This window comes from Salmo trutta, chromosome 1 (genome assembly GCF_901001165.1).
Source record: "Salmo trutta chromosome 1, fSalTru1.1, whole genome shotgun sequence".
In the NCBI taxonomy this organism is placed as follows: Eukaryota; Metazoa; Chordata; class Actinopteri; order Salmoniformes; family Salmonidae; genus Salmo; species Salmo trutta.
The window spans coordinates 42,941,497-42,968,846 of NC_042957.1; the positions used below are offsets into that span (position 1 = coordinate 42,941,497).

Sequence of the window (27,350 nt, forward strand, 5' to 3'; positions counted from 1 at the left end):
ACTTATTACTGACTTTTCAATATGACCCAACCTTGGATTTGAAATCAAAAACCTCTGGATGGGTTACGCTGATCTTTCTGCTGCACCACAAAGTCTGTAGCATTCTCAGAAGTCCCCTACACATTCATTACCTATAATACTTCTCTGCACTATTTTAGTTATCAGTTAATCTGACTATTCTCTCATTGTTTATTTCATTTACTTATCTCAGCAAGTTGATGGTTTCTGTATAGTGTTGGTGGGGCATATAATTCTGTTTAACTGTACTCCTGAATCACTATGATAAATATATAGTTTTTCTTGAACGTATTATACAAAGCTGAGATTTACTATGAAATCCAAATTGTGGGAATACAGGTGAAATCAGTCACTGACACAGACATGGTGGCGTAGCAGGAAGATCGGAATGCCATGAAGCAAGAAGTTATTCAAATCCCAGGTGAGTAAATGCTGAATAATAATGACTGTTTAAATAAACATACATGTGTCTAATATGTACATGGTAAAAACTGCAGCTATTTTGTGACGTTCTGTGAACATCCTAACGACTTTTTGTTTGCAGGGTATCATGGGAAAATGTTAATCCACTTGTGTAAAATTGTGATCACGTGAAAATCCACATGTGAAACTTTATATGAAATATCATCACATGTAAAGTGTTCCAAAACCACATGGTTTCACGTGATTTCACATGTGCAAAATGTGGAAATTTCACATGTGAAATCATGTGTTTTTTCGAAAGAGAACTATACACATGTTGGGGCATCAGGAGAGATAATGCAGTGCAATGGAGAAAAGGAAGAAGGGGTAAGGGGATTTTGAGAGTGGCCAGCCTAAATGACATTATAATTATTTATCTTTAGGTTCCCATACAGTATATGACATGGGTCTACAGCTTTCAATGGGGCTTCAGTGGGCCTATCTGGCAAATTATTGCTTTCATTGAACCATATCCCAGCTTCACAGACATACATTTTCCTGCTCCCTGGAGTTGGTGTGTACCCTTTGCCATAAATAGAGAAGCATGTCTAACATGTTGTTTTGATAAAAGTTAAAGTGGAATGCAAGGTAATTTGCTCTCAGGAGGAAAAACAAAGTGAAGAGAGGAGAGCCGTAAAGTGTGCAGTGACGTAGGATAGTCTATGCGATCGCATGCTGGAGTTTGTTCTATTTGCCTATGGAGGCTGAGAGAGACACCGCAAACAAAATATTTCAAATTCTGAAAGCAGTCGGTCGGACTGAGTGAAGTGGAATCGGAGCTGAAACACCCCAAGAGCGATAAAGACTGTGGACCCGCACTGCGTTAAGAGAATACCGGTGTAGTTTTGTCAAACACATCATATTACGCGATTTCTGAAGCTGAGCCTGCGAAGCCCTCTTCCCTATTCACTTTTTGGAGCGTCTTTTTCATCGGAGACAGGCGTGTGGTGTATGTTGCCTAGTAATTATTAGTTAAATGGTATTTTGGAGAACTCATCATTAAGAAAATAAATATTGGAGCACCGGACCAGTCTCACATCGGAAAAGCAATACTTGAGAGGACTGTTATGAAGAGGGGTTGAGAAAGGACGATGCAAAGGCTGTCAACGCTTTGAAGTTCGCGAGACCCGACCTCAATCTCTGACCGACTTTCAATAGTCCACTGAATTAATTATTGGATACATGGAGAACAAGAGTTATTTACATGTAGGCTATTATTAAAACCACGCAAAACGCAGTACCCTGGAAAGTCCATTCACTGGAATATATAGCGTTGCAATACAGAAAGAAATAGACTACGGAACTACATAGTACAACAAATATTTCCGAAGAGACGTTTGAATTTCCTCTGAAATGGACTGACACCGATCAAACCAAACATATCTCGACAAGATAATGACCGGCAATTTAGAGGCTTATTGGGACTTCAGAGTTCAGAAAATGCATAACGATAAGTAACTGACTGACAGTTGGTGTTTCATGTGTGCAAGATTAATTCCAAAAGTGGTGTGATATCCTCTCTTGTGATGATTGAGTATCCCTACTCTGATACCGGAGGCATCTCGTGGTAACACAGTAGCTGCGGCAAGGAAGGAGTGGAGTTTGGAGATATCAGCAAATAAACGCACAGAAAAAATGTGGCTGCGAATTCTTCCGCAGGTATGTCTGGTGCATGCGAGATGATTTTAAAATGATTGTTGTCGTTTTAGTTAACTGCTATGTTGTAAAAGTTGGTTTTGTTGGCTCAGCCGAGATTGTGTTTTAGACTCTCACTGCTTGGGACTTTGATTTGAATATATATATATATATAATAATCAGATTGAATATGTCACATGCGCCGAATACAACTAGTGCAGACTTTACCGTGAAATGCTTGCTTAAGATCCCTTCCCAGCGATGCAGAGTTTAAAAATAATAATACAAATAAAATAGTAACATGAGGAATAAAATACTGAAGCTATATACAGTGAGTAGACTACCAGTAGGCCTACCAGATCAGTTTGCAGAGTTACGAGGTATTTGAGGTAGATATGTACATGAGAGAAGGGTAAAGTGACTAGGCATCAGGTTATATAATAATAAGAGTGAAATAACGAACAGAGTAGCAGCAGCAAATGATGAATGTAAAAGTGTGTTTGTGTGCAGTATGTGTGTGCATGTGTTTTTCGTTTACTACTCCTGTAAAGAACAATATCTAGTGAACAATATAATTTTTCAAATGCAGGTTATTTTGGCACTGGAGCACTCGAGCACTACTAACTATTATGATTAAAAGGGATATTGCTAAATATTGTTATATACATTATTTTGTTGATTCATTCATTTGGCTTGTATTCAAGAATACCAATTCCAGGGTTCTTAAAATAGCCTAATGACAGAGAGAACTTGTCGTCAGCTAAATCAAAGTTTAGCTATATTCTACAACAGCATTCGGATCTTAATTTAAATGAATAGGCTAATAACAACAGATAATCCCTTTAAAAGCCCGACCCAGACACTTGGACATGAATGCATTGTTACATTTCAGGCAATCTTTCTGTGTTTTTGTGGCTCGCCTGATTTAGCCTAATTTAGAAGATTATGCGTTGTCATTACACGTTTGAATGAGGGTCAAATCTAAATCGGTTGAATGAAATATGACTGTTTTCTTATACAATCATCACATCCGCATAGCCAACATTACCTGCGCAGATTGAAAGCAACGAAGGCAACAAAACAACTATTCAGCCCTTGCACAGGCCTACTTGTACGGGATTCTTCATTCTTGAATTCCAGGGTTGTGTATCTGGTGTATGCATATGATCATACCTTCTTTGTGCAGTATATTGAAAACAGTATCAACGTAGACATCACCATGCATTGAGAATCAGACTCATGCAGGTGCAGTAGGGGATTCATTTCTACACAGGCACTGCCTGTGAATCACACTAATCCTATTGCTTGAGGTAAGTCTGGCATTTGTCCAATGGAGAGAGAGGAGGGAACGCTACCCAGGGCTAGGAGGTGAAGTGATTGACAGTTTTAAATGCACTGAGATTGGCATTCTAATTTAAGCAGAAAAGACAACCTGGACAATGAGTAAGTGGAAATGCAAATAAAACCAACTATGCATATCTGATTGCAGATCAATCATCTACAGTAGCTAGACAACATGCACATTCTCAGATCACTTTTTGTTTTTACCGGGCAACCATCCCATGTCTTTGATTTTCATATGATCATTTGATATGTTAATTTGATTGTTAAATTGAATCACCAACATAACATAATTTTTATATTCTAAATTTGCCAAACTGACTGTCTCTGTAGACATTATTCTCCTCTCCACCAAACAATACATTGTACGTTTTCGAATGAATCACAAACATAATGTTATTTTTATACTCCCAATTTGCCTTGCAGACAGACTCTGTAGGCCTACAACTTTTTTCCAGTCTACCAAACTTTTAAGAACAGTCCTAAACAGGGCCTGTCACGTTCTGACCAGTAAAGGGGTTATTTATTATTGTAGTTTGGTCAGGATGTGGCAGGGGGGTATTTGTTTTATGTGGTTCGGGGTGTGTGGTTAGTGTTTTCCGGGGTTTTTGGGCTATGTTCTATGTTAGTATATTTCTATGTTCTAGTCTAGTCTTTGTAGTTCTATGTTTAGTTTATTGATTTGGCCTTCAATTGGAGGCAGCTGTTCCTCGTTGCCTCTGATTGAAGGTCCTATATAGAGGGGTGTGTTTTGTGGGAAGTTGTAGTTGCATAGCTTTGTGTTTCGCCTGCATCCTGTTCGTTCGTACGTTTTGTTGTTCAATAAAAGTAAATATGAGCCCTCAACCCGCTGCGCCTTGGTCCAATACCTACAAAAGACGTGACAGGACCCTCTTTCAGAGGCAAACAGATCCTTGTCCCTTCATCAGGTGTGAATGTCAGTGAGACTCCAGTCTGTTCAGCCTCTCATATAAACTCTTCCTCAATAAGATATAAATGTCTACTTCTTCAATTAAATATCTCAATGTCCTCCTATTTACAGTCTGGGTCTGTCTGTCCCCGCTGATCTAATTAACTCAACACAGAGCCTTCAGATTGAAAGGACCAGACCACAGAGCGGACATTCCCATTAAATTCTACTTAATTCTAGTACAGTAATTCTATTTCAATGGGCACAGAAGCTACAGAGATTTAAATACTCCCACCCAACCATATCACATAACTGATTACCAATGGCTACTTGGCAGACAGATGGGAAAATGGCTTTTGAGGAATAACTGTGTGCTAGCGCTATACAACAAGGTTCCCCAACAGGCGGCCCATATATATATATATATATATATATATATATATATATATATATATATATATATATATATATATATATATATATATATATATACACACACATTATCAGTCAAGTTTGGACACACCCACTCATTCAAGGGTTTTTCTTAATGTTTTACTATTTTCTACATTGTAGAATTCTATTGAAGACATCAAAACTATGAAATAACATATGGAATCATGTAGTAACCAAAAAAGTGTTAAACAAATCAAAATATATTTTCTATTTGACATCCTTCAAATTAGCCACCATTTGCCTTGATGACAGCTTTGCACACTCTTGGTATTCTCTCAACCAGCTTCATGAGGTAGTCACCTGGAATGCATTTCAATTAACTGGTGTGCCTTGTTAATTTGTGGAATTTCTTTCCTTAATGCTTTTGAGACAATCAGTTGTGTTGTAATAAGGTAGGTGTGGTATACAGAAGATAGACCTATTTGTTAAAAGACCAAGTCCATATTATGGCAAGAACAGCTCAAATGAGCAAAGAGAAATGACAGGCCATCATTACTTTAAGACATGAAGGTCAGTCAATCCGGAAGATTTGTGCAGTCGCAAAAACCATAAAACTGGTTTGATGAAACTGGCTCTCATGATGACCGCCACAGGAAAAGAAGACCCAGTTACCTTGGCTGCAGAGGATAAGTTCATTGGAGTTAACTGCATCTCAGATTGCAGCTCAAGTAACAGACACATCTCAACATCAATTGTTCAGAGGAGACTGCGTGAATCAGGCCTTCATGTTCGAATTGCTGCAAAGAAACCACTACTAAAGGTCCCCAATAATAGCAAGAGACTTACTTGGGCCAAGAAACATGAGCAATGGATATTAGACCGGCGGAAATCTGTCCTATGGTCCAAATTTGAGATTCTTTGTTCCAACCACCGTGTCTTTGTGATACGCAGAGTAGGTGAACTGATGATCTCTGCACGTGTGGTTCCCACGGTGAAGCATGGAGGAGGAGGTGTGATGGTGCTTTGCTGGTAGCACTGTCTGTGATTTATTTCAAATTCAAGGCACACTTTGCCAGCATGGCTACCACAGCATTCTGCAGCGATACGCCATCCCGTCTGGTTTGCGCTTTGTGGGACTATTTTTTTTCTCTCCAACAGGACAATGACCCAAAACACACCTCCGGGCTGTGTAAGGGCTATTTGACCAAGAAGGAGAGTGATGGAGTGCTGCATCAGATGACCTGGCCTCCACAATCACCCCGGCCTAAACCCAATTGAGATGTTTTGGGATGAGTTGGACCGCAGATTGAAGGAAAAGCATCCAACAATGCTCAGCATATGTAGCAACCCCTTGAAGACTGTTGGAAAGCATTCCATGGGAAGCTGGTTGAGAGAATGCCAAGAGTGTGCAAAGCTGTCATCAAGGCAAAGGGTGGCTACTTTGAAGAATCTAAAATATATTTTGATTTGTTTAACACTTTTTTGGTTACTACATGATTCCATATGTGTTATTTCATAGTTTTGATATCTTCCCTATCATTCTATGACATAGAAGATAGTAAAAATAAAGAACAACCCTTGAATGAGTAGGTGTGTTCAAACTTTTGACTGGTACTGTATATCCATTGATATCCATTAAAACTACTTTCAGTGTGCACTAATCCTGTGTCCCTGTCGCTAGAGTAGGGAGTTCAACTAGCTTTGGCTGCCTTCTATTTGAAAGAATGGTAACTACACTGGGCAGCTAGTTGGCAGAGTCAAAGTAGACTTGAATAATATATGCCATTTAGCAGACGCCTTTATCCAAAGCGAACTGGGTACATGGTAGTGGAAACAGATCATAGAAAGAGGATTACAATTTTGATATCATGAATGGTCAGTCCTTGCATCTATATCTCTGTCTATGAATTTGAGAGTGGTTACATTTCTCCAGCCCCATCCCTCAGCTTTTTACCGAAAGAGGAGCAGGGAGAACCTTTGTTATTGTTTCTACTGCTGATTGCTACTTTAAGAAGTTAAGATGCAGATTAAATACACACCACAATATGTTACAGATACTATAAAAATGTCCTATCACTCAGACTGTTAGTGAATACACAGCATGCAGAACAGCAAACAATCAAATATATTTTAGAAAAATATATTTTTACATCAAAATAAGAACCACAGTGGTTATAGAGGGTGCAACAGTTCAACACCTCAGGAGCAAATGTCAGTTGGCTTTTCATAGCTGAGCATTCATATGTTGAGAGAGAGAGAGTCGAAACAGCAGAACCGGGACAAGGTGGCACATCCATTGAAACGGGTAACAAAAAAAATCTGAGGAAAAACAATTCCACTCCGATTCCATTTATGGATAGGTGCATCTTTGAATTCGCTGTTGAATGGCCTGCTCCTTCTCCATTTTCGGAACACCATCCCACTCCCCCAAAGGGATCGATAGTATATCTTGGCTCGCACTGTAATGAGTGATGATTGTGATTCTGAGCTCTCAGGTTCATGGGTCAAAGTCATAAGGTTTTCAAAGTAACAAAAAAATTAAAGAGCAATTACAATTCCCTAAAATGCTTTTTTATGTTCATTGGAGAGTCAGCTATGCCCTTATATTAGTTATATTAAAAAAATAAAGCCAATAAATCATTTGTATTGTGATTCATATGAATGTACCCTAGTAAAATGTAATTCATACAACTAAGTGTTATAATCACAAGGTTATATATCCATGCTGGCAGAAATATAACTACCCAGAAAAAATGACGTTATTTTATTTTGACCACCACATTTGATGTGTCACAGGTTTTTTACAAAAACTTCCTGCTAAGATCTATGAAAATATTTCACTTCATCCTTTGAGATTTGTTTTTGTCTCTCTGAGTCAACAAAACAAAGTTATTATATTTTAATATAAAATACTGGTGTTATACTGTATGACAATATCTTCTTACCCTGAATGACACATATCACTACGGCCCACAAATATTGATTAAATTTGATTCCTTCAGTAATAACAATAATGATCCTATTATTAGTAGCAGCAATTGCATTTTCTTTTAGCTATTTTTTAAGTTATAAAACTGTGTAAAAAACAGGACAAGATCTTTAAAATGTGCAAGCTAGCTGTACTTATAGTTGAAGTTGGAAGTTTACATACACTTAGGTTGGAGTCATTAAAACTAGTTTTTTAACCACTCCACAAATTTCTTGTTAACAAACTATAGTTTTGGCAAGTCGGTTAGGACATCTACTTTGTGCATGACACAGGTATTTTTTCCAACAATTGTCTGCAGACAGATTATTTCACTTAGAATTCACTGTATCACAATTCCAGTGGGTCAGAAGTTTACATACACTAAGTTGACTGTGCCTTTAAACAGCTTGGAAAATTCCAGAAAATTATGTCATGGCTTTAGAAGCTTCTGATAGGCTAATTGACATAATCTGAGTCAATTGGAGGTGTACCTGTGGATGTATATCAAGGCCTACCTTCAAACTCAGTGCCTCTTTTCTTGACATCATGGGAAAATCAAAAGAAATCAGCCAAGACCTCAGAAAAAAATTGTAGACCTCCACAAGTCTGGTTCATCCTTGGGAGAAGGAAGGAGACGCGTTCTGTCTCCTAGAGATGAACATACTTTGGTGCGAGAAGTGCAAATCAATCCCAGAACAACAGCAAAGGACCTTGTGAAGATGCTGGAGGAAACAGGTACAAAAGTATCTATATCCATCGTAAAACAAGTCCTATATCAACATAACCTGAAAGGACACTCAGCAAGGAAGAAGCCAGTGTTCTAAAACCTCAATAAAAAAAAAAGCCAGACTACGGTTTGCAACTGCACACGGGGACAAAGATTGTACTTTTTGGAGAAATGTCCTCTGGTCTGATGAAACAACAATAGAACTGTTTGGCCATACTGACCATCGTTATGTTTGGAGAAAAAAGGGGGAGGTTTGCAAGCCGAAGAACACCATCTCAACCGTGAAGCACGGGGGTGGCAGCATCATGTTGTGGGGTTGCTTTGCTGCAGGAGGGACTGGTGCACTGCACAAAATAGATGGCATCATGAGGACGGAAAATTACGTGGATATATTGAAGCAACATCTCAAGACATCAGTCAGGAAGTTAAAGCTTGGTCGCAAATGGGTCTTCTAAATGGACAATGACCCCAAGCATACTTCCAAAGTTGCGGCAAAATGGCTTAAGAACAACAAAGTCAAGGTATTGGAGTGGGCATCACAAAGCCCTGACTTTAATCCCATAGAGCATTGGTGGGCAGAACTGAAAAAGCGTGTGTGAGCAAGGAGGCCTACAAACCTGACTCAGTTACACCAGCTCTGTCAGGAGGAATAGTGATGAAAGAAATAAAAGATGAAGTAAATCATTCTCTCTACTATTATTCTGACATTTCACATTCTTAAAATAAAGTGGTGATCCTAACTGACCTGAGACAGGGAATTTTTACTTGGATTAAATGTCAGGAATTGTATTTGGCTAAGGTGTATGTAAACTTCCGTCTTCAACTGTAGATCGCTTCTATACTAGAGAGAGAGAAATTACCCATACGCCGCACACATAAAGAAGATGGGTTTTACTATGCAACATAGTTTAACTGACACTTGAGGTACAATTTAATTCACTTAGGATTAAATGAGAATTGAACATTTCAAACAAAGCATTAATTAAAAAACATTCCATAAACATTGTGTAAAAAAACTAGTTTTGCTTAAAATCATCATGAAACAGTTGTAACGGGGTCCGTACTGGCGGCAGAGAAGTCAGGCGCAGGAGAGCGAAAACTGATTTACAACGGTGTCATTTAATAAACATAAAAACCACCGTAAACAGAATAATCAATGAGTGGGTCAAACAAAACCCGGTATCCACCAGCATAACGTACACAAGCACTACAAGAAACAATTCTGGACAAGGACATGGGGGGAACTGAGGGTTAAATACACAACATGTAATTGATGGAATTGAAACCAGGTGTGAGGGAAGACAAGACAAAACCAATGGAAAATGAAAGGTGGATCGGCGATGGCTAGAAGGACGTCGACCGCCGAATGCCGCCCGAACTAGGAGGGGGACCGACTTCGGCGGAAGTCGTGACAACAGCTGATATCTTTCTCAAAGTAATATCATGACATTACATCACATCACAGGCATTTGAAAGAAATTGCATAAAAAATTATTCCACCAACAAAAAAACAAAACATTTCCGTATTCTGAACATCAGAATATTAACGAAGTCCATTGTCTGAACATCAAATGGAACTCATCAAAGTTCTCAAACTGAACTCATCATTCAATAACATCTTTAAAACATGGATTTATTTTTAGAATGCTTGTGTATGTCGTTTTATTGTGTAAGCCTATGTAGTATTATTTAGTCTAACTGGTGTGTAACTTGGAATTTGGACTAATAAAGCTCTGTAAACTTTTCCCAGTCAGAGTTGCAGAGTTTTGAATTCCTTCATTTTGTAGTAAACGGCTCTGAAATACCTTAAAATGCCATAAAATAGTTTAAAATGATGATATTCATTATTCATACAACAAGTAAATATGAATTGGATTATTAAATGTTGTAAACTAGTGAAAACATGGGATAACAAAGCTACTGTCATTCAGCATAATGGGTGACATTGTGGTATAACATGAAACTTTTGTTTTGCTGAAGGACAAAAGCGTGATACTGAAGGACGGATTTCATGCATAAACATATTTAACAGGCAGTTCCTTGGTCACTATATAAAGTAATGACCTTGACCTACAAAGATTATCCTTACTTTTCATATTTAATATAGCATTTTATAAAATAATAACATTAAAAGTATGTTTTCTGTGTTGTACTGAAGGACATGCATTTTTTTTACAAAGGTTACTGGAGGGTGAAAAGGTGAAATCAAATATTTCAGAGAGATTTACTCACCCCATCATATTGATAGAGGGTCTTCAATGGGTCTTCTTTGTGGGTCTTCTGTGATTATCATCATGTGATTACCATCGTGATATGCTTTAAAATGGCTTTTTACCTTTGTTAAACTGAATGACATTGATGAAGCGCAAAAATCTGGACAAAGGTTATTCAAGTTTTTAAATATTATTTAGATACAGTATGTCACCCATTAATCTATATATTGTTGCAAACACTTTATGCCATGGGTGTTCATTTATCTTTTTATGTTAAATGAATGGCCTTCGGACATCAAATTTACACGTCTCGTCTTTGACCCCCGACAGCGATTTATGGTCTTCACTGATCTCACTCTCTGTCAGCTCCATCTGTGGAGTATGGGGCAGGACTCGGTTGTATACTGATGGTCGTGAGCTCAATCTAGATGAGCCCCAAGCTCTTTAGCGATGGTCCCGGTGGACTTCTTCTCCATGGCAGCACAGGAACACTCTGGCACCCAGGGGTCAGTTTGGCAAGCAGTACTAACCGTTCTTTCCTGTTGGTAGAAAACAATTAAGGCATCTATTAGGCTATAGTTATATTCAAGAATCACAGCAAATACTTGAAATAAACAATAGCCTTATAAATCATATGGATTTGCATGTACCACACACCCAGCAAATACAGGGACATTTATTTTTCAGCAAACATTAGCTATGTCAACTTCAGTCTAGCTAAATGAGGTGGAGCTAACAAAACATTACAAAAACAAATCTGTCAGCAAAATGTATTACAGTACTTGACTATCCGAGGTGGAAGCTAGCTACAGTAACTAACGTTACCTAATAACAGGGGTACATGGATAAACTGTGTTGCAATTTTAGTTGCAGTTGAGTTGCTTACTAACGTTTTTTGCTGGGGGGTGTTACACAAAACACTTCAGACGCAATTAGCTAGTTACCTTCAACTAGAGTTGCAACAAATGTTACCTCAGGCTCCATTGCACTGACTCGCGTCACCTCCTCCGTTCAGTCGCTTTTGCTTGACTCCAAAGTCAGTGATGTTGTTGATGGTCAGTCGGTAACCCCTACACCATAACATCGAAAGTGGCCTTCATTGCGAAGTCTGCCTCCGCGAAATGCTATCTGCATATCCTGCTAGCTCGAGCTGGTACGTCCTTCCTCTTCAGAACATGGAGATTTTCTTTGAGCCAATTCATACAGTCGGGCACTATACAGTTCATGTTTGAATTACTACTTGCTGTTGCCATCTTCGTTGTCTGCCCCTAACCTCACTCTCTTCAATTCACTCCCCGCACGAAAACTCAATACCACAGACAATTTGCTGATTCTGCCAGTGACGCACTTGCGTCAGTCGTTACTATGGCAATTTAAAATGGCGCTGACCTTAGCTCAAATAAACCTTGTCGGCGATCAAAATACTAAATATAGAGATGTTTTTAAGTTAAATGCACATCTTTAGTATTAGTTGATTGAATACATATCTTGCTTCGATTTTCTTCCTAAAGTGTTTCCATTCCCATTTAACACTGTGGGGAATATGATACATCTGTGTGACTGCGAACAGTGCCGGCAACCTTTACCACAGCCATGTGTCTCATTGACTACTTATATGGCATATGTGCATTTACACTATGGTTTGACCTTTTGAGACGCATGATGTGCGTGCTTCTCTCCCGACTCCCATCACCTATAAACCCGTCTATTGTCTATCACGGCTGCGTCTGAAATGTTACACTATTCCCTGTATAGTGCACTACACCAAGCAGCTGGCTTTACGTTGATGATAAAGTATATGTTCGACGCCGCAAGGCTGAAATCCTAGAAAGCGCTTGCATCAGCAGCTCCACTTGAACATTACAATCAATGGTAGCCAGGTTGCCAGCACACACATGTTTTAAAGCCCACCTTCCCCAAGCCAAGGTGACTGGACTGATTGCTGCAGATAGTGTGATGCTTGAGAACTTCAATCAGTCAAAGTTTGAAGCCCAGTAATGAACCAATATCCCACTATACAGTATGTCATACTGGGCTATACTTTAGGTGAGGCTGCCAGGTGTATCTATCAGTGCAGTTAGGAGTCTATTACAGTAGATATGGGAATGCAGTGTTTGCACTCTGCAGGAGTGGAGTACAGGTTATTTATGTTAAGGTCAGGATGGAGGGGTTGAAGGTCAGAGGTTTTTCTATCTGCTCAGGGTCATGTTCAGGAGAGCACAGAGTTGCAAACCGTTTTCCAACGGAAAACAAAAATCTGTGTTCTTATTGGACATGTTCAGGTACAGTGGTACTTCTAAGTTTCACTCCATTTTGAAAACTGTTCCCCCTAATGAACAGGACCCTGGTCATGCACAGCCCTGAACCTATCGCAATGACGGATAGCTCAATGTCAGGATTAGAGTGCTGCTGCAGATTTTATTAGATGTTTCCTCGTCTAGCCCATGAGAAATCTATTCCACTTCTGTGCAATTGGTCCCAAGGTATAGCAAGCAACTGGAGGAGAAATTCTAACCACTTGTTTTGATTGAGTCACAGGATATCAGGCTTCTTTAGACCACCACATCTAAAATCCTTATAAAAAATAGATATAAATTAGGATTTGGATTGCAATTCAGAGTTCCTCAAACCAATACAATACAATACAAAATAATTCGGAAAATGGTTTGAAACAAAAAGATAGACTGATGGCTTAAGATGTACCGGTAGTTGCAGTCTTTGGTTAACTACATATTGATTGCCTCCTTTGTAAATTAATTCTATAAAAAGACATTAAGTACCAAAGGTAATCAAATGCGGATGATAACAATAATAGTCGCTCGGAAAAGCCTTTGCTTCTCCTCTCCCTAAGCCCCTTACAACATGAGCCCTGTAAAATTCTCAGAAAATGGGTCTGATCAATTTCAAGTGAAACCTCATTACCTTGGCCTTAAAAGCAGTGGCAGTGTTGACAGAGAGCTGGGTATTTAAAGGTGCAATCTGAGATTCAAACAAAGTGGCCACCACTTTTTAAAATGTAAAAATGTATTCACTATTCCCAGATTGCCCCTTTTAATAGAATGAAGGAAATAATTCCTGGCAAGCCAAACTGCGATCCATCTGCTGGCTTGCATGGCTGTTCTTTATTTTTCTACATCACACTATGCTCACAGACACATGTATAGAAACACTTAAAGACACTGTAGGAGCACTCACTGGTTGCGTCCCAAATGGTAGCCTATTCCGAAAGGGTCCATAGGGCTGTGAAAAGTAGTGCACTATGTAGGGATTTGGGTGCCATTTGGGACGCATAATCTCTCTCTCGTTTCCATAGGAGTGTTGTATGAAACGGATATGTCAGTCAAAAGGCCAATCAGTGCTGTGAAAAGAGTTGGTGGGGAGACGGTGGTGTAATAACCGGGTTACATAGAGATGATGGCTATTCTGTACAAAGGTCTTAACTGTTGTTTGTAGGTATAGATGAATAGATTAGATATGGGCCACACTGTATATTTGACCTTAGATAAAGCAGCACTGCAGCATTGGAAAATAACTGTTACATGCTGACCAGACCGGACACATTGCTTGCACGAGCGTTGCAAAATAAATTTAGAAATCCATGTTATTCAATTATTGCACCCACACTGCTCGCGTGCGCCAACGAGCGTCTGCGTTGCCGCTGACCAGACCGGACACATTGCTTGCACGAGCGTTGCAAAATAAATTTAGAAATCCATGTTATTCAATTATTGCACCCACACTGCTCGCGTGCGCCAACGAGCGTCTGCGTTGCCGCTGACCAGACCGGACACATTGCTTGCACGAGCGTTGCAAAATAAATTTAGAAATCCATGTTATTCAATTATTGCACCCACACTGCTCGCGTGCGCCAACGAGCGTCTGCGTTGCCAATGGCTAAAATAGAACTCCTTTCTATTTCTGACGCAGATCGCTCTGCAAGTCCTGCCTCTCCCATCTCCTCATTGGTTTATAGAAGCAGGTACCCACGTGCCATCTCCTCATTGGTTATACCCACGTGGGTGATTGAAAGACGAACTGTTTTGCCGGTCATCGTGGTAATACTATGAAAGTGTAAATGCCAATCACCATATAAGTTCAAAGATGAAAAAGCCTGGAAGGAGGAGAGATGACTAGAAACGATTCGATTGACCGTTTTGTGTGTGGATTAATTGTCGGAGTAGAGGACCTTGTGCATTTCAGGTAAAATAACAACTCAATGTTTATATCCCAAGACAAATTAGCTAGCAACAGCAAGCTAGCTAAATAGGACAAATTATCTAGCAAGTGCAAGCTAACTAGCTAAATTGCCATACATGTTTAATGCTTTTCGACCTGTCCCCAAATTAATGTAATTGGTTCAGAGATTGTTTTGATATTTTAACCTGCGTGCCGTGATCGCGTTTGGTGTAGGGGGACAAAATACATTTATGCACAATGGCGCACGTGCGCAGCCGGTTTGGGTTCCGTGTTAGAGATTGCATAGCACAAGGCTGAAGGGTATGATTCACAGACAGTGATATTGTAAGAACTGACGCTGGAGTAGAGAAGCAGGTATGGGGCGTCAACATTTAATTGGGAACAGACATGGAACAAAACAGGAACAGCGTCAGCACCGGGTAACATAACGACATACAAATATTAATCCTGAAGCGGGGAACAGAGCTTGGGAACAGATAGATATAGGGGAGGTAATGACACAGATGATAGAGTCCGGGTGAGTCCAATAATCGCTGATGCATGTGACGGGGGAAGGCAGGTGTGCATAATGATGTTGGCAGGAGTGCGTATTGCTGGGGAGCCTGGGGCCTTCGAACACCAGGGAGGGAGTGCGGGAGCAGGCGTGAAAGTACCCCCCCTTCCCCCTCTAGGTGCGCCACCCGGCATCCCACCTGGGCGAGCCTGGCGGTGCCGGCCGAGGCCTGTGTGCTGGACCTGCCGGTTGAGGCATAAAAGCCCGACGAATGGGCAGAGGCGTGGGAGCCTGACGACCCGGTTGAGGCGTGACAGCCTGCTGATCCCGCGGGAAAATGGGAGCCTGCTGAGCCGGTTGAAGCGTAGTTGCCTGGCGAGCCGGCTGAAGCGTAAAACCCTGGCGATTCGGCTGAGGCCTGACGTGGGATGGGTGCCTGCCGAGCCAACTGGGACAAGAAAACCTCTTGAGCCATCTAGGGCGTGGAAGCAAGACGAGCTGGCTTAGGCACCCCCGGGTCCATTGGCGGCTGCCCCCGGACCCGATGTCACCACCAACCGGAAAGCCAGCACTCCCTGATGCTTCGTTTGATGGTTGCTGCGTTCTGTAAGAACCGACGCTGGAGTAGAGAAGCAGGTACGGGGAGTCAACATTTAATTGGGAACAGACATGGAACAAGACAGGAACAGCGTCAGCACCGGGTAGCAAAACAACATACGAACATTAATCCTGAAGCAGGGGAACAGAGCTTGGGAACAGAAAGATATAGGGGAGGTAATGACTAGAGGTCGACCGATTATGACATTTCAACTCCGATACCGATTATTGGAGGACCAAAACCGCCGATACCGATTAATCATCTGATTTTTATATATGCACTGCTCCAAAAAATAAAGGGAACACTTAAACAACACATCCTAGATCTGAATGAAAGAAATAATCTTATTAAATACTTTTTTCTTTACATAGTTGAATGTGCTAACAACAAAATCACACAAAAATAATCAATGGAAATCCAATTTATCAACCCATGGAGGTCTGGATTTGGAGTCACACTCAAAATTAAAGTGGAAAACCACACTACAGGCTGATCCAACTTTGATGTAATGTCCTTAAAACAAGTCAAAATGAGGCACAGTAGTGTGTGTGGCCTCCACGTGCCTGTATGACCTCCCTACAATGCCTGGGCATGCTCCTGATGAGGTGGCGGATGGTCTCCTGAGGGATCTCCTCCCAGACCTGGACTAAAGCATCCGCCAACTCCTGGACAGTCTGTGGTGAAACGTGGCGTTGGTGGATGGAGCGAGACATGATGTCCCAGATGTGCTCAATTGGATTCAGGTCTGGGGAACGGGTGGGCCAGTCCATAGCATCAATGCCTTCCTCTTGCAGGAACTGCTGACACACTCCAGCCACATGAGGTCTAGCATTGTCTTGCATTAGGAGGAACCCAGGGCCAACCGCACCAGCATATGGTCTCACAAGCGGTCTGAGGATCTCACCTCAGTACCTAATGGCAGTCAGGCTACCTCCGGCGAGCACATGGAGGGCTGTGCGGCCCCCCAAAGAAATGCCACCCCACACCATGACTGACCCACTGCCAAACCGGTCATGCTGGAAGATGTTGCAGGCAGCAGAATGTTCTCCACGGCGTCTCCAGACTCTGTCACGTCTGTCACGTGCTCAGTGTGAACCTGCTTTCATCTGTGAAGAGCACAGGGCGCCAGTGGCGAATTTTCCAATCTTGGTGTTCTCTGGCAAATGCCAAACGTCCTGCACGGTGTTGGGCTGTAAGCACAACCCCCACCTGTGGACGTCGGGCCCTCATACCACCCTCATGGAGTCTGTTTCTGACCGTTTGAGCAGACACATGCACATTTGTGGCCTGCTGGAGGTCATTTTGCAGGGCTCTGGCAGTGCTCTTCCTGCACCTCCTTGCACAAAGGCGGAGGTAGCGGTCCTGCTGCTGGGTTGTTGCCCTGCTACGGCCTCCTCCACGTCTCCTGATGTACTGGCCTGTCTCCTGGTAGGGCCTCCATGCTCTGGACACTATGCTGACAGACATAGCAAACCTTCTTGCCACAGCTCGCATTGATGTGCCATCCTGGATGAGCTGCACTACCTGAGCCACTTGTGTGGGTTGTAGACTCCGTCTCATGCTACCACTAGAGTGAAAGCACCACCTGCATTCAAAGTGACCAAAACATCAGCCAGGAAGCATAAAAACTGAGAAGTGGTCTGTGGTCTCCACCTGCAGAACCACTCCTTTATTGGGGGTGTCTTGCTTATTGCCTATAATTTCCACCTGTTGTCTATTCTATTTACACAACAGCATGTGAAATTTATTGTCAATCAGTGTTGCTTCCTAAGTGGACAGTTTGATTTCACAGAAGTGTGATTGACTTGGAGTTACATTGTGTTGTTTAAGTGTTCCCTTTATTTTTTTGAGCAGTGTAATGACGACAATTCTTTACAGCACTTTGAGATATCAGCTGATGTAAGAAGGGCTTTATATATATACACATTTGATTTGATATGAATTACAACAATACTGAATGAACACCTATTTTAACTTAATATAATACATCAATAAAATCTATTTAGTCTCAAATAAATAATGAAATAATAACCAATTTGGTTTAAATAATGCAAAAACAAAGTGTTGGAGAAGAAAGTAAAAGTGCAATATGTGCCATGTAAAAAAGCTAAGTTGGTGGTTCCTTTTAAAATGAGTCTTCAATATTCCCAGGTAAGAAGTTTTAGTTTGTAGTTATTATAGGACTATTTCTCTCTATACCATTTGCATTTCATATACCTTTGACTATTGGATGTTCTAATAGGTACTTTACTATTGCCAGCCTAATCTCGGGAGTTGATAGGCTTGAAGTCATAAACAGCGCAATGCTTGAAGCAGAGCGAAGAGCTGCTGGCAAATGCAGGAAAGTGCTGTTTGAATGAAAGCTTACGAGCCTGCTGCTGCCTACCACCGCTCAGTCAGGCTGGTCTTTCAAATCATAGACTTAATTATAATATAATAACACACAGAAATACGAGCCTTAGGTCATTAATATGGTCAAATCCGGAAACTATCATTTTGAAAACAAAACGTTTATTCTTTCAGTGAAATACGGAACCGTTACGTATTTTATCTAACGGGTGGCAGCCCTAAGTCTACATATTGCTGTTACATTGCACAACCTTCAATGTTATGCCATAATTCTGTACAATTCTGGCAAATTAATTACAGTCTTTGTTAGGAAGAAATGGTCTTCACACAGTTCGCAACGAGCCAGGCGGCCCAAACTGCTGCATATACCCTGACTCTGTATGCACAGAACGCAAGAGAAGTGACACAATTTTCCTAGTTAAAAGAAATTCATGTTAGCAGGCAATATTAACTAAATATGCAGGTTTAAAAATATATTCTTGTGTATTGATTTTAAGAAAGGCATTGATGTTTATGGTTAGGTACACATTGGTGCAACGACCGTGCTTTTTTCACGAATGCTCTTGTTAAATCACCCGTTTGGCGAAGTAGGCTGTGATGGAATGATAAATTAACAGGCACCGCATCGATTATATACAACGCAGGACAAGCTAGATAAACTAGTAATATCATCAACCATGTGTAGTTAACTAGTGATTATGTTAAGATTGATTGTTTTTTAGAAGATAAGTTTAATGCTAGCTAGCACCTTACCTTGGCTCCTTGCTGCACTCGCATAACAGGTATTCAGCCTGCCACACAGTCTCCACGTGACGGGGGAAGGCAGGTGTGCGTAATGATGGTGGCAGGAGTGCGTAATGCTGGGGAGCCTGTCGCCTTCGAGTGCCAGGGAGGGGGAGCAGGGCCAGGCGTGACAGATATGTAATGTAAAGATAATTCTAACCTGCATATAGCTTTGTAGTCAAAGCAGAAAGGGTTTGATACGGACATACAAGAGTATGAACAAACTTATCATTTATTGCATTTACTCACTCTCCAACTCAAGACCTATGTAAGAATCATGAAGCAATTATGTTTTGAAAAAGGCATGGGGCGGTTTCCCAGTCCTGGATTAAGCCTACTTTCAAATGTAACAGAAATTCCATTTAATGTTTTGTAGTCCAAGGGAATACTTTATCTGGGTCTGGGTCTATATGGCTATAAACCTTAGAGTCTAAGGGATAACAGTCTCATAATGTCTGAATAGGAATCTATGGGCAAATTTCCCAGTTCAAAAATGTGCTTAACAAATCAATATGATAAGTTGCGTGGACTCATTCAGTGTTTAGTAATAGTGGTTAAAAAGATTGTTGAATAACTACCCCATCTCTATACCCCACACATACAATTATCTGTAAGGTCCTTCAATCGAGTAGTGAGTTTCAAGCACCGATTCAACCACAAAGAAAGGCACCGATTGGCACCGTTTGGTAGATGTGTCAAATAAATGGTGAAGTTATTAGGCTTTGGGTGGTGTATCGATACACCCAATCACGACAAAGATACAAGCGTCCTTCCTAACTCAGTTGCCGGAGAAGAAGGAAACTGCTCAGGGATTTCACCAGGAGGCCAATGGTGATTTAAAAAGTTATTTTGTTTAATGGTTGTGATATGAAAAAAACTGTAGTTACTCCACAATACTGATCTAAATGACAGACTGAAAAGAAGTAAGCCTGGAAAGAATAAAAATATTACAAAACATGCATCCTGTTTGCAACAAGGCACTTAAGTGATACTGCAGAAAAAATGTACTTTTTGTACTGAACACAAAGTGCAATGTTTGGAGCAAATCCATCACAACACAACGGCAAGGACTAGGGTGTTTTTGGGATGAAAAGAAACGGGATAGAGCTATAAGCAAAGGCACAATCTTAAAGCAAAACCTGGTTCAGTCTGCTTTCCAACAGACATTGGGAGACGACTTCACCTTTCAGCAAGACAATAACCCAAAACACAAGGCCAAATCCACGCTAGAGTTGCTTACCAAGACGACATTGAATGTTCCTGAGTGGCCTAGTTACAATTTTGGCATAAATCGTCTTGAAAATCAATGGTAAGACTTGAAAATGGCTAACAATGACCAATAATCAATTTGACAGAGCTTGAAGAATTTTTTAAAGAATAATGGGCAAATATTGTACAATCCAGGTGTGCAAAGCTATTAGAGTCTTACCCCAAAAGACAAAGTGCTGTAATCACCTCCAAATGTGCTTCTACAAAGTATTGGCTCGGATGTGTACATCTGTATTTCAAAAAAAAAATCCACTTTGTTATTATGGGGTATTCTGTTAGATAGGTGAGAAAAAAATTACATTTAATACATTTCTGAATTCAGGCTGTAACAAAAAAAAAAGTGGAAGAAGTCAAGGGGTATGAATACTTTCTGAGGCTTTTTAGGCTTGTCAAGGTTTTTTGGTTGACTAACTATGAGAGGATTTCTTTCCCAACTACGCTTCCTTAGCAGATATAACTCAGGGGAGTACAAAGGCAGCGCATCTCCATACCTGCGCCGGGGTTTCACCCGAGCCAATTACCCACTCAAATATATATATTAAATAAATTAAAGTGCACAGTCTACGGTGTTTTGAGAGCAGCAGGTACCAGGGATGGTGCCATAACAAAGCACCCCTTGGGGAGCCAACTATGGTTTGGTTGACTTTTCCGATAAGTTATTTAAATTAAGTTACTGTATGATTGTTTTGTTTTTGCAGAGTACATACTCAGTTTCCCGCTAACACAAACTCGTCAAAGCAATTGTTTGCGGTTCCCAAAAGGGTTATCTTGTTTATTTTTGCTTTTGTTTGATCAGAGGACTCGAGTATAGTTGGGTTTATTTATGGATATTTTGTATTCTTATTATCAGTGCAATTACATAGCCTCAAAGCAGCTCACAGACGAGCTAATTAGGAAAGGAAGTGGGAGATATCTATGTAGGGCGAAGAGACACTATAGCCGTGTCTCAGTAGTCTATAAATAACAAGCCTTTTCACTCAATTGTTATTGATGTGAACTATATTGAAACAAAAATACAAACCCAACATGCAACAATTTCCAATAATTTAAATTTAAATAAATAAATTAGCCCTAATCTATGATTTCACATGACTGGGCAGGGGTGCATCCATGGGTGGGCCTGGGCCTGCTCCACCTACTGTGGAGCAGGCCCAGCAAATCAGAATTAGTTTTTTCCCACAAAAGGGATTTATTACAGACATAATTACTCCTCCGCACCCCCACATACCCCTCAGACGATCCCACAGGTGAAGAAGCCGGATGTGGAGGTCCTGGGCTGGCGTGGTTACACATGGTCTGCAGTTGCGAGGCCAGACGGACGTACTGCCAAATTCTCTAAAAAGATGTTGAAGACAGTTTACGGTAGAGAAATTAACATAAAATTATCTGACAACAGCTCTGGTGAACATTCCTGCAGTCAGCATGCCAATTGCACGCACCCTCAAAACTTGAGACATCTGTGACATTGTGTTGTGAGACAACTGCACATTTTAAAGTGGCCTTTTATTGTCCCCTGCACAAGGTAATGTGTAATGATCATGCTGTTTAATCAGCTTCTTGATATGCCACACCTGTCAGGTGGATAGATGTTGTTGGCAAAGGAGAAATGCTCACTAACAGCGATATTAACGAATTTGTGCACAAAATTTCAGAGAAATAAGCGTTTTGTCTGTATGGAAAACTTCCGGGATTTTTTTTTTCAGCTCATGAAACACTTTACATGTTGAGTTTATAATTTTGTTTAGTGCAATTGTGAACAACTATAGGGAATAGCTAACAATAGGTACTTTTACAAGTTCAATATGTTATTTTTTTACGTTCTTCTAACTTACTTGCTTTTCCAATTTACTCCAACTTCTACTGTGGAAACCGGATGCACCTGAGCTCAATTTCGAGTCTCATAGCCAAGGATCTGAATACTAAATGTAATAAATGTGATATTTCAGTATATAATTTTTTTATACATTTGCAAAAATATATAAAAAAACTGTTTTTGATGTATTCATTGTGGTATTGTGTGTACATTGATGATAAAAATGTAAATGACATTTTAGAATAAGGCAGTAACGTAACACAATGTGGAAAAATCAAGGGGTCTGACTACTTTCCGAATGCACTGTATGGTTTATTTCAAATTCAACATTACAAAAGTATCGATGGCAGCTGATGCTGAATTATTTGACACAATTCATATAAATACAATGTGCACAAGAAAATCATCAACACAATTAAAACGGCAACTTTAGAATACATTTATTTTAGTTACTGTGTAAAGACAACGGCTTTCCCACTCCACATGTCCCTGCAAGAATCACCTCAATTACCTTTATATTAGTAGACAGCATTTTTACATTAGCGGAAATTGAAAATGAAAGGCTTTTAAACTATCCACAAATGTTTGAATCGTTGCATTAATCAAGTGTGAAACATTATGTGGAATATGGTTTAGATAAGAAGCTCCTGTGTAGTTTAAATTGCTATCCTTATTTTGTTTGTCTATATACTATGGTATTTACAGTATGCTAGTAGCTGCACTCACATATGAAGCGGGAATGTAGCTTTGGCCACACCACATCCAAGGCTAGTATAAACAGAAAAGTTGCAAATCTGATGTTGAAGAAAGATCTCACTAAACATTTTACTAATGTAAATGGCCTCTAAGTCTTAACTATGCTAGACACTCCCACCCTTTTTCTCTCTTTCCCTCTTCCTCTCTCCCCTTGTCCCCCCCCTTCCCCCCATCTCTGCTGTAATGTTTATGGTGCACTGTGGATTGTCCAGAGGCCTGATAACCCATGCTTGGTCAGGCTGTAAACACTGGCCTCCTTCCACGACAGAGTGACATATTTATGGTCCTGTGAGTGGGGCTTTTTTATATCCCAGGTCTCCCGGTATCTGTCGCAGGCTCGAGGCGCCTGGGATATGCAGGAAGTCAAGTGGAAGCGTTTGACTCCATGTTTCGTTCCCTCGTGTCACAACGTCTCAGAGAGACTGCAGCTATCCAGATGAATGTCATCGTTTAGTTTCTCCAGAGGGAAGACATTCAAAATACAAAGGAGAGAATCAGTCTGTATGGGGCATGACCAGGGGATCTTGTCAACGTACCATTCCGATGTCTGATTTATTTGAACATGTACTGGTACAATCACCTCCATTCCCAAATGTACACATGCACCCATATGCAAGCACAAACGCAGACCTTCACACACACACACACACACACACACACACACACACACACACACACACACACACACGGCTGCCCGAGGGGCTGCACTAGAATTAGAGTAGGGAGATGTATGCAAGAGAGAGGTGCACTGTGCCGTTTTACCGCCATCCTTGATACAATCCTGAGCATCCTCCATTAATTACCCACAGAGACAGCAGCTCCTCGCCGTGCCAGAGCGGGCATTAAATATATTGACTTGCTGGGCTACCGTAGGAGCTGGTGTCATTCTCATTTATCACAATTAGCAACCCTACAGCAGCGATACCAGCCCAGAGTCAACCGCAACCGCAAGGTCAAGTGAAAAGGCAAAGTCGAGAGGCATACTTAGGGAATAGGGTGCCATTTGGGACACACCCTATGTAGTGCACTACTTTTGGTCACAAGTCATAGGGGACGCAGTATAATGATTGATCCGACAGCACCCCCCTCAGAGGGTATCAAAATTGGAAGAAATAGGGATGGGTTCTCTCATAGCCATTTTTTTCTCTCAGGGCTTTGATTCCCTGGTGTTCTCAGTAGCTATCCCACTGTGTGAGAGGACGTTTATTTTTGGACAGAAGTGTGTGTGGTGCAGTTTCTGCTGTCTCTCATGCTTTCACTCACTATCACACACCCTCACCTACACCCTCGTTCTCTCTCTCACACACACACACACTCACTATCACACACACCCTCACCTACACTCTCTCTCTGTCTCTGTCTCAGTCTCTTTCTCAAACACTCACTTTCAGACACACCCTCACCGACACTCTCTCTCTCAAACACTCACCTTCACACACACCCTCACCGACACTCTCTCTCTCTCTCAAACACTCACCTTCACACACACCCTCACCGACACTCTCTTTCTCTCTCAAACACTCACCTTCACTGACACACACTCTCTCTCTCTCTCTCTCTCTTTCTCTCTCAAACACTCACCTTCACTGACACACTCCCTCTCTCTCTCTTTCTCTCTCAAACACTCACCTTCACTGACACACTCCCTCTCTTTCTCTCTCTCACCGACACACACACACTCTCTCTCTCTCTCTCTCTCACCGACACACATACTCTCTCTCACCGACACACACACACTCTCTCTCTCTCTCACCGACACACACACACTCTCTCTCTCTCTCTCTCTCACCGACACACATACTCTCTCTCACCGACACACACACACTCTCTCTCTCTCTCTCTCTCTCACCGACACACACACATACTCTCTCTCTCTCTCTCTCTCTCTCTCTCTCTCTCTCTCTCTCTCTCTCTCTCTCTCTCTCTCTCTCTCTCTCTCTCTCTCTCTCTCTCTCTCTCTCTCCTCTCTCTCTCTCTCTCTCTCTCTCTCTCTCTCTCTCTCTCTCTCTCTCTCTCTCTCTCTCTCTCTCTCTCTCTCTCTCTCTCTCTCTCTCTCTCTCTCTCTCTCTCTCTCTCTCTCTCTCTCTCTCTCTCTCTCTCTCTCTCTCTCTCTCTCTCTCTCTCTCTCTCTCTCTCTCTCTCTCTCTCTCTCTCTCTCTCTCTCTCTCTCTCTCTCTCTCTCTCTCTCTCTCTCTCACTCTCCCTGGCCTGGGTCCTACGGATACGAGTAGAGAGAATGCCTTGCCTTCCTGTCACACTCACCCACAAGCAAGTAACCAAGTAATTAACACATGACTGCCCCATACATTCATAGATACATGCCATGCAGCTTCCTACACCTATACACCTACAGTACTGACGACACAGCACTCAAACATATAACTTAAATTACTTCTACTGAAGTGAGTGCACACACCTGCCTCTTGACATGTACAGTATTAGCGTTCTTGCGTGCTTGCCTTTCATGATATGCACCAACCCACAAGTTCTATACAACACAGCCCACAAGTTCTGACTGACACACAAACAAACATACACCCATGCTTTGTTCCCACTATTACATACAGACCCCTAATCAATATTATGCCACCCATGCAAGCCACACACGTGTGTGAGAGGAAGCTCTCTCTCTCTCTCTCCTTCCTCCCTGCCTCCCTGCCTCTCTGTCTTCCCCTGTGATAATAAGGCAGGGTAAACAGTGGAGCGTCATAATGCCCTGTATGTGTAAACACCATTAGAGCCTTAAACAGAACAGAGCTGCTGCACCACAGCATGCAGGCACTGTGCCTGAGAGAACATGGCCGTCCTGCTGAGAAGAAAGGGAGGCAAACCCATCATCCAGCACCCACCCTTATTGATGGGCATCAGTGACAAGGGTCCGTCTTTGTTACATACGCCCACGGAGCATCCTCTGTTCCTGTTAGTTAGTTAGACAACCAACACTACAGGTGCCATGGCAAGCTATCTACCCTGTAATTTCAAAACAGGTTGGTCGATGAACACAAATTACAGTACAGCCCAGCTGCGAGGGTGTAGTTATGAAGGCGTCGAATGAATAGAGAGACGTGTGTGGTAGATATAGGCCTACTAATAGTCTCCCTAAGTGTTTGACCATCATGGCCCCCATCATGGTGCTTGCCTGTCACTGAGGTCTGCTGAGACTCCATGGCTGAGGAGAACAGACACTTGGCCACTGAAAAATGTACCAGGGAGAATGTCAGAACCTGGGGTCCACTTTCAGTTGGCAGTTTCAGGTTGTGTCTGCCATCCCCCAGCCCCGGCTTACCATCCTAGATTTACTCTAGCTTCCCTAGCTGTGCCTGTGAAAGCAATCATCAGTACAGGATGCAAAGCAGGGAAAGTCTTTGCATTCTCCTGAAGCTCAAAGACTTATGTGTGCTATTATTTTTAGCGGCTGTATGCTTCCTGTTCTGTTGGGGTACTCAACAAAACATCTGCGAGGCTTCTGTTTGAAATGTGGGAAGTTGGAACAAACTTGGAGACATCTGATATTTGAACAAACAAGGCATTCATCACTGTCTACTCACGTTGTTTTTCTTTCACTCCCTCTCCCCCATTAGTTGTAATGTATTGTTTGTTGGGTCTGGTAGAGACAGACCAAGTTCTACATCCCATCGCTCACATCGCAGGGCCGGCGAGGCTGCACGCAGTTTTTTATGGGCTCGTTCACAATTTGTTGTCAGTGTAGTAGACTTTTGTCTTTTATATGAGCTGCAACTTTTCTGAATCTCAAATGAGCCATTTGAAAAGCCACCACTGAGGTTGCAAAACGCAACACAGAGATCATGATGGAAAATGTATTCACGGGCGGTTGACTGTGCCGTCTTGTTCCGTATCCAAAAATGCAGTATAAGTCTTCTCCTGACTATTGCATGTTTGGGCCCCGAGTTCACCTACTTTGTCACACACTATGGAGGAATTAACAGCGTACGTCCTTGGCTAGCATAAGCCTAACGCTAGGCTGGAGGAAGATTTGTGCAGTGACCATGGAGATTTGATGATGTGCTAGGAGTGAGACAGAGAGAGTGGCAGAACGAGGCAGAGATAGAGAGAGATGATAGAGAGAGATGGAGGGACAGAAAGAGAGGGAGAGCGAGAGAGAGGCTGTTTAAAGTGACTGGAATGTCTTGAATCGTCAGGAGACTGAGACCAAGGCGGAAAGTTTTAATCCTTGTGTAATTTAAAAGCACTGTCTCTCCTCTTTCCCCTTCAGAGGTGTTTATAGTGGTTGTTCAAATTTGATCTGCCCTCAGGCCAAGAGCATGACAACTAATTTAAGTGTATGGCCAGACCAAAGTGGCTTGCCAGAAAATGTCCAACTTACTGTATTTTACCTCACCATCACATCCTCTCCCAGGTGAACTTTCTCTCCCCTAGTGGGAATATCGACTAGGTTTTTTAGAA

At 41.6% G+C, this 27,350-nt stretch overlaps 1 protein-coding gene across 1 annotated transcript in view; it reads left to right on the top strand.

The window, feature by feature from the left end:
- The first annotated feature begins 1,179 nt into the window (after positions 1–1,179).
- The window catches only part of LOC115196407 (corticotropin-releasing factor receptor 1), a 192,767-nt gene continuing 166,596 nt past the window's right edge, over positions 1,180–27,350 (top strand). The window contains exon 1 of the mRNA XM_029757219.1: positions 1,180–2,139. Within this exon, the coding sequence (XP_029613079.1) occupies positions 2,116–2,139 (24 nt within the window). The 5' untranslated portion in view covers positions 1,180–2,115. The remainder of the gene's footprint in view (positions 2,140–27,350) is intronic.